The sequence below is a fragment of the Chaetura pelagica genome, unplaced genomic scaffold (assembly GCF_000747805.2).
Source record: "Chaetura pelagica isolate M959 unplaced genomic scaffold, ChaPel_1.0 scaffold346, whole genome shotgun sequence".
Lineage (NCBI taxonomy): Eukaryota > Metazoa > Chordata > Aves > Apodiformes > Apodidae > Chaetura > Chaetura pelagica.
This window is the reverse complement of record NW_009953797.1, coordinates 3,131,696-3,140,706: the sequence shown is the minus strand read 5'-3', so window position 1 is coordinate 3,140,706 and position 9,011 is coordinate 3,131,696. Positions and strand designations below refer to the sequence as shown.

The window sequence follows — 9,011 nt, the reverse complement described above, 5'->3', positions numbered from 1 at the left end:
TCCAATGTAAGGATATAAAGTGTCTTGATGTGATTGGTTTTGGGTAAGTTGTGAGAGAGAAGTCTCTGATGGAAATGGGAGGCAAAAATGGATGGAATTAAGCTGCGTGTTGAGGAAGGCTCTGGATCTTACTGCAGTATTCTAGTGAGAATAGCACTTTACAGCCTGCAGTGCAGTTGATGATAAGTAGTAAGCATACCTTATCTGAAAACCACAGAACCAATTAGTAAAGCATATTTTCTCATGTATTTTCAGGAACGCAGTGTATTAAACTATCTAAGCAACTATGCTGGCTGCAAGGCTGGTATGCCTGAGGGCATTATCATGCCAGACCATCCACCCCACCCTTGCTCAGGCTTCCCCAGCTTTGAGGAACTCCAATATAAAAGCATACAGGCTGTGGCAGCCTAACCAGGTAAGGTAATTATCTTTCTGACGGTTCTGACTGCTGATATTTTAATGGGTTGAGGGTTTTGCCAAAAGAGTTGCTTTGCATGGATTACTGGTTTTGAGTGATCACGAGCCTTGTGTTTGTTTGAGGTACCTGCTCTAATGTACTGAAGGAAGTGTGTTAATCAAAAAGCAGTTTTTTTAACAGCAACTAAAATAGTATTTTCTATTTCAATGATTATTTCCCCATTGAAATTGCTGGGAAAAAGGACTTACAGGAGATAGTAATGTTCAAGGCTTACTGTGTAAGGTAGGAGGAGTAGAAATTCCAAGTAGGAATCTTACATACGCTATTCAAGTAAAATTTTTCTTTTCAAAGATTTCAGTTCCAGTGTGTTTTTAGAACTGTGTTCCAGGTAAGAGCAATTTGTGAACCATGTCAGGACTATCATGGGTCTTGCCAGTAATTTTAAAAACTGGGGGTGGTTTTTGGTGTGTGCATGTTTTCATGTTGTTTTTTTGTTATTATTTTGTTGCTGTGGTGAATGCTACATAAATTACAACATTGGGCTAGATTTTGTTAGATGCAAATACAACAAAACTGAGGCTCTATGGTAAACTTCCTGATTTTTCTTGATATAATGACTAATAATAGCAATGCTTGTAGATTACAGGTTTCTATGTTAAAACAAACTTAGTTTTAAATGAGTCCTTGGTTGCACAGGTACTTGTGTAATAATTTAGAAATTCTGGAAACAACAGTCAGGAAACTTCAGAAGTTGTTTATGAACTTAAATGTGAATTTATTTTGTGTTGCTTTTGCAACTTACTAAGTCTTTGAGCAGCATGATATAATTTTTGGAGCTTGCCAGCCTTATAAATCTAGTTTATCAGTTTTCATTCAAGGTTTGTTCTCTAAATCAAGGCTAGAGTTGAAAGCAAATATTCATGTTGCTTTTCCAAATGTAGTGATTGTGAAGTATAAATATTTTGCAGTAATTTTTTTATATAAAAGTTTACATAGAGTGTTTTTACATAGGAAGCTTTCCTTACAAAATAAACCAAAAAATGGAGTGTGTTTTTACATTAGAAAAAAAAAAAAAGTCTTGTGACCTTGTTTAGTAGAGTGGGACTAGAGTAGGAGAAATGCAAACAGAAAATTTCACCTTATGAAATTCACTGCATTGGTTCTGTACTTCTAGAATGTGTTAATGTTATTCACAGAGCTTTCCAAACTTCTGCATTGGGTTGTTTGTTTTAAGGGCTGCTGCTTCAGGACTTTGGGAGATAAATAAGATGCTTTCTATCAGTTTTAAGTGTAGCAAGTAAATTGATGAGCAATGTCTTCTGTTTCATTGAATCTTTCTGATCTCTTTTCTGCCTCTAACAGTGTTATGCCACCAGAGTAAGAACGGGTGTGAGGCGTGGAAAAATTGGCCAGGAAATTAAAGAAGCAGCATTTGAGCCATCTGCAGAAACAGCACTTAAAGGTAGAGTAGCTCTGCTTTAAATACTGAGAATATTTGAAGCTAAACTTCGGACTTCCCTGAAGGAATTAGTTTCCTTCCAACCATTAAAGAGACTGAGAATATTGTTTCATATGTAAGTTTGTTCAGTGATCTCCCTCAGATAACTGGAGGCAGTTTCTCTGCTGATCTGTCCTTGTAGAGTTTAAAACTGCAAGTGTCACAGTATGGAGAAATTTCTTGTTATTTCTACTTTAAGCTGCTATTGAGAAGTTAAGTCAAAAATTGTTCTCTCTTATTGGAGACTTGGTTTCTTATTTAAAAATTATGCTAACACTGCTGCATCTACTTTGTGTGCTATTTAAAGGAAGAATTTTTTTACAGTATGTACAGTTTGGAAAATAAAAGTTTCTGGTGCTACAGTTACAAAATGCATTGGCTTGCTCTGCTTGCTAGAGTATATCTAGTGTGGATCATAATTTCAGTGGATGATAAGGAGATGTTTTTAGATATCAGCATTCAGTAGAAAAGACTTGTATATGTCCTACAGTAGCACTGTGTTGACAAATGGAATATAGGTAGCACCTTGGTTATTACACATTAGGAGGATGTGTAGTCTCAGAGTTACACAAATGAAGGTATTTGATTTCAGCTGGTCTTCATTTATAACATTATTTTATGATTGGTAATTGTATTTGTAGCTGTAGTCTGATATGTGCCACACAAGTGGTAGGTGTAAAAATTAGAGAGGAGAGGACACAATGTGTATTTTTTCTTCTGTCCTGTAGACAGTTGAGTTAAACCAGCATGCTAACAGGTGAGTGCCTCAGGGGGGGACAGCCTGTTGACTGATTTTGTATTGGCATGCCTGCCACTGTATGAAGGTCAGCAAGTCTTGCAAGTTACTAGCTGGTCTCTTACTTCTTTCTTTGTTTTATGAAGCTGTATTGCGTTGGCAGGCTGAATGCGGAGTTTTTCACATATAGGTCATTGAGAACTAGGAATGCAGTTACTTGGAGTTAAGTCACTTCTTTTCTGAGTGGAGCTTTAAGAAGTAAGCTTAACATGGATCAGGCATTGCGGGTACAAACTCACGCAAGGATGTTATTAACTATCCAAGAGAAAGCATTTCTAAGACTGTGGTTTTTCTTTATGCAGCTGATCGCCTGGGGAAGTTTATTGTTGCTGGAGGGGCTGCTGTTGGCCTGGGGGCCCTCTGTTACTATGGAATGGGCATGTCTAGTGAGATTGGAGCTATCGAAAAAGCTGCGTAAGTAAGATGGCTTACTGTTTCAGGTGAAGTGTACATTAAGCCAATCTCACTCCTCTTTATATCCATCAGGATTTCAGCAGGTATCACCTACTGTACACACAGCTTTTTAATGACAGGAAGTCATTGCTTCTTTCTACATACACTACATTCTTTCTACATACACATTTCTACATACAATTATGAATTTTAAAAGCATGTAACTTAGCAAGATTTAAATTACTAAAGCTTAAATAGACATTTACTTAAGTGAGTTCTGTTGCTTTGCTAAGTTTTGTTTTGAGGAGTAAATAACTGTCTTAAGAGATGTGCCACAGGTAATATATGCAGGGTAGTCTTCTGTAAAGCATATTTTCAAGATGACTTTGCCCAGTGTTCCTGTGAGACTGGTCATTAAACTTCAATACAGCTTGTTGGAAAGTCTCGTTTGAACACAGAACTTCTCTTGGCGTAAGCCCTACTCTAATAAATCAGTTTTACTTAAAACTTTGGTGTATTGCTTTTTTCCTAATAGAAACCTGACTGTGATGGCAAAACCATGTAGTTACCTAGACTTAAAATGTGCTAGTGATGAGTAAGGGCTTTGGAGAAGTGAGTCCTGGAGACTTCCTTACATTTATATTTGAAAATGACCATCTGCATTCATAATAAATGTTTGTGCTGTCTCTGAGAAGCTTTACACTGGTAGACCTATCAGGAGTTTTTTTCTTCATCAGCCTTGAAGTAGTTGGTCAAAAGAGTAAAATGGAAGTAAATGTGTGTACTCTGTCAAAGTTTGGTGTTAGTGGGGAAAGCTTCCTGTCCATACTATGACCAAATCATACTGCAGAGACTGTCATTCCCATTTAGGTCTGTTGCTATTGTTAGAGCTCTCAGAATTACTTTCATGGCTTGTGATGTTAGATAATCATGTGCACTGTGACTCAGCAATTTGTGAGCCAGTCAGCAGGCTACTTTGTGCACAGCACACATTCTGTAGACATTTTTTCTTAAATCTCTATTATATGTACACCATTCCCTATTTTTCCATGGTTAAAAAAGTTTGTTACTCTCTTTTGCCTGTATGCTTTCTCCTTAGAATTGAAATGTAGTTAGTGTTATTTGTACTTCACAGTGTTTCTAGAGAGTTTCAAGATTTAAATGTTCAGCGCCCTGTTATGTGGTAGAAGTTGCTAAACCACACCATTACTATGAAACCTCCCCTATATACATAGCTATGAATATATTTAACAGCTCAGTTGTGTTTTCAGTTGGTCCTCATTCTTGTACTGGTAATTGCACAACTATGTATGTTTGCTGGTTTTTCAGTATTTGGCCACAGTACGTGAAAGACAGGATTCACTCCACTTACATGTACTTTGCGGGAAGCATTGGCCTGACAGCACTGTCTGCTGTGGCAGTCAGTAGGACCCCAGCACTCATGAGCCTTATGACAAGAGGCTCCTGGCTGGTAAGTTTATGTTACAAATATAAAAATGTTTACAGAGAAAAGAGCACCAATGTGATGGTTGATACAAGAAATGTGAAATATAAACTACTTGGTGAAAAGGCAAAACTTAACTTACAGCGGCATGCTTATCTGTAAAAACCACTCCAGTATCCTAGTGATATTTTGTGATTTAATTTTTGGTGAGTCTAACTACATGATGGCTTGTACCTTCTGTGTTTCTTTGTCAAAGACAGACTGCATGAGCAAAAAAACCTCTATGCTATCTTTACTTGCTATATGCCAGAACATATTACAAACAATCCTCTGAGACTTAACGACACTGCTGCTATCATTTTCTGAAACTGGAAACTGAAGTCTCTGCATTCTTAATCCTCCCCGTGCTCTTCTGTATAGTTTTTTGAAAGCTGTATTCTGTTTGCCAAGGCTGAAACAATACTGTAGGCAAATCATCCAGGCAAACTGCTAAAAAAATCTCTGCTTACTGTGTATTCTGTGAGTTTGAGTGGAGCAATAATAGTTAAATACTAACACCTACATAGTTTTACAGAGATTAGTTTAATAATGTGTCCTTAGTCATAAATCAAAGTAACACATGTAGCTGATCCTCAGTAAGAGGAGGTAATGATGTTTGAAAATCATAAGTAGTAAAGCTCTGTGAACTGAGTGTTTGCCTTGGGTAGAGAAATTTACAAGAAAACGTGAGGCTAACATTTCAGGTACCTTAATGAAGATCAGCGTAAGGGGCAGAACCATGTGTGTCGTTTCTCTTACCTTACACAAATAAGAGATTGTTGGCATCTTACTGCTAATCTTGGTTTCCTAGAAGACTGAAGAAAAGTAAAATGGGAATTACTGCAAGTTAGGATCTGCAAAGATTTGACTGTAACCTTGTAGGAGTAAAAATAACAAATGCTTCAGTTACAAATTAGATTGCTGTTTTCAGAATTACACTGCTGATTTTTAGACTAGGGGGTTAGAGCAAAGATTATACGTCCTATTGTTAACTTGAGCTCTGTAATGCTGATTCTACAGGCAATAGGTGCAACTTTTGCAGCCATGATTGGTGCTGGAATGCTGGTCAGGTCCATATCCTATGAAGACAGTCCAGCAGCAAAACACTTGGCTTGGATGTTGCATTCTGGTATGTGATTCTCGCGTTCATTCTAGAGATGTCTGTGCTTTAGAGTAAAGGTAAATTTTTATACACTTCTGTAGCAATTGAGATTTTTCAGACACCGTCAGGAGGATTTCTTAAATGTCTATAACACAACTCTTAATAGTTTTCATCATCTAAAAGTCATTCTCAAGTTAAACTTGAAGTATATATATGCCATATTGGGTAGCATTAATTGGTTTCATGAGCTGCGTTGGTTTTGTGACTGTTTTCTGGCATTTCATAGCTTCTGTAAGCAGCATTGCCTACACTTAGCATTCTTTAGCTGTACAGGACAGGAACATACCTGGAAACTTGACTAGAAAAATGAGATTTTAGTATTAAACTGCAGCTTCCTAGATGCATGTTCCCATCATGTATTTAAGCTTTGAGTACAGGTCAGTTTCTTGCTAATCTCACCTACTTCAAGTGACCATGGCTGCCATTTTTCAAAACTGTTACGCCAGAGATAATTGGTGGTTCAGGAGAGGCCTGCACATGGTAGGCACCGGAATCGTATTTGTCTCTTGAGTCAAGATTCCTACCAAGAAGAAATAGTATTTCATTTAGAGATTCATAGTAGCTTAAACAACCTAATGTGGTATTAATGGACTAGGTAGAGATTTCCTAGAAGACTAGTAAAAAGCCTGACTTGCTTGTCTAGCTAATGATTGTAGCAGAAATCTGTCCCGCTTTTCAGTGCAGAGTGCTCCTATGGCTATTATGTAGTTGATTAGTCCATGGTAAGTATCTCTCACCAGCTGTGTTTTGAACAGATCAGTATGTTGACTTTTGTTAGTCTTTCTTCCAAAGCCCAGCTCCCTGAAGTACTCTCCAGAGCAAGATAAAAGTAGGTCATGGAATTTAAGGTTGCCAGTTTATTAAGATCACTTCTAGATGCTGTACAGTCAAGTCTGTTGGTATTTTGTTGTGTAAGTAGATTAGTTTGAGCCGTATTTTCTGACTGGAAAAAAAGAAAATTGTTTTGGCAGGTGGTATTTTTACCAGAGCTGGTTCAAATCTGCTGAGTGGTGTTTTGTTGTCTTTTAACTAGGTGTCATGGGTGCGGTGGTGGCTCCTCTAACCTTCTTGGGTGGCCCTTTGCTGATCAGAGCTGCCTGGTATACTGCTGGCATCGTCGGAGGGCTCTCAACTGTGGCCATGTGTGCTCCAAGTGAAAAATTTCTGAACATGGGAGGACCACTTGGAATAGGCCTAGGCTTCGTTCTTGCCTCTTCAATTGGTAAAATACTATTTTAATACTGCCAGATGAAGTAGGTTGTAAACTTAAGCTGCTAAAATGCAGTTCCACTTCTTCTTCCTTAGACATTTCTAGGCATTGTTGCAATAGAAGTATTTTAACATGAAGAAAAGTACACCTGATTCCTTCAGGTGTTCAAAATTACTGGATCAGGTTGTACATGTAACGTATTGAGCTCATGTACTAAAGCTCTTGGTATCAAAAATGCACCTCAAATTGAGAATTGCAATCTCACTGAAGTTTGACCCAGCTCAGAGTAGCAGATGCACATAGTAGCTTTTTCTAACACTATTGTACATTCCTCTCCAGGATCCATGTTCTTGCCTCCTACTTCTGCTTTTGGTGCTGGCTTGTATTCAGTAGCTGTCTATGGTGGATTGGTGCTCTTTGGCATGTTCCTGCTCTACGATACGCAGCACGTTATCAAGCGTGCGGAAACTCTGCCCTATTATGGAGTGACCAAATATGATCCCATCAACGCGTAAGCATCTGTGTGAACACAGCTGATTTCTGTGGCTAAGAAGTTGCTTCGAGGTGTATCAGAAGCCTGTGTTAAAAACAGCCAGGCCTTTTGTTTACTGCTCAAAAGTGTATTGCTGTTCAATATGATGGTTCTCAGGGTTTACAATGTATAAATAACTAGTATACAATGTATAAATAACTAGTGCAGTTAAAACTGTCTCCTAGAAATGAGAGAAATAAAATTGAGTGTCTGATGTCATGTGCTTCCAGCAGTACTTTCTAAAGTATATTTTTATTTTCTAAAGCATCGCTGGGACAGCTTACTGCTGCTTTCTGCAAATATCTGACAAAATCAAACGAGACAGGAATGTTAACTCTTTCATAGTCACTCAATATTCACTAGTCTTTGTTACTAAAGGAGAAAGCTTCAACAGTGTGATAGGGAAAGGAAGATTAATTAATTCTCAATAAAGACCAAGTCAGACCAACAGGTAACTTGCTTATAAATGTATGTCTGATCTTCAGTGACTTGTTTACCTCCTTGATTCTGGTTTCTTACAGTTAGAATAATACTGACCTTCAGAATTCTTGGAGACATACAGATTAAAGTACAGCATAAAAGCAGAGGGCTGCTGTATGAGAACAATATACTACTGTCTGCTAAGACTTCTGTAAATATTTCCTCCTGACAGAGGTGGTAGAACAAAAATAGAGGGTTTTGTGACATCAAGCACTGAGATAATCAGATGCTTCATAAAGGCTTTTGAAAATTACATGTGATGGTAGGAAACACTAAGTAATGCTATTTCTGTTAATATTAACTTTGATTTCCTGTTTCCTAGGTGCATGGGTATCTATACAGATACACTGAACATCTTCATTCGGGTGGCCACCATGCTTGCAGGTGGTGGAGGTGGCAGGAGAAAGTAAACCGAGACTCTTCTTTGCAGCTGTCTGACAGCCTACCTAGTGCACATATTAAATAAAAATTCATGGTTACAAGCAGTATGCTGCAAGTCAGAAGTTTAAATAATTTCAGTATATTGTTTCAGTGCAATGTGATTCAGACTTAATAGTTTTCTTCAAACACTTTCCAGCTCTGTGTTTGAAGTAGTGTGAACTGCTTCTAATTGTACATTACTTGGGAAGAGTAAATTATTTTTAATATCTGAATAAAATAGTCTATCTGCTTTTAAGGGGTTTGACAGCAGTTCAACTCTTTGTTTGTTTGTTTTTTACTGTTACTGCATAGTATAGGAAGTAATTTCTAAACTGGTATCCCATATGCAAACAGGGATACAAGGTACTTCATTAAATGCTGCTGTGATGCAATTTCAGTTCAAATTGCATAAATAATCACTTAATGGCACATGAAGAAGAGCTGAACAAACTGGATATGGCACTAAATGCAGTAATGACTTCTACATGGTCAGAAATTTCAGAAAGTTGTAAGCAATTGTCAGAAATGCATTGGATTTGACAGGTAAGGTGACCAAAATGTATAAATGAGAAAAGATAAGGAAACTATGTGGTATTTGTCCCATATGAACTTCAGTCCA

At 37.7% G+C, this 9,011-nt stretch overlaps 1 protein-coding gene across 1 annotated transcript; it reads left to right on the top strand.

Moving 5' to 3' along the window:
• Positions 1 to 244: 244 nt before the first annotated feature.
• GHITM (growth hormone inducible transmembrane protein) lies at positions 245 to 8,625 on the top strand. The gene is made up of 8 exons (XM_010001141.1): positions 245 to 415; positions 1,781 to 1,880; positions 3,015 to 3,126; positions 4,435 to 4,576; positions 5,609 to 5,717; positions 6,784 to 6,972; positions 7,300 to 7,471; positions 8,295 to 8,625. The coding sequence occupies exons 1-8, from the start codon at positions 287 to 289 to the stop codon at positions 8,380 to 8,382; spliced, it is 1,041 nt and encodes a 346-aa protein (XP_009999443.1). The 5' UTR covers positions 245 to 286; the 3' UTR covers positions 8,383 to 8,625.
• The last annotated feature ends 386 nt before the right edge of the window (positions 8,626 to 9,011 follow it).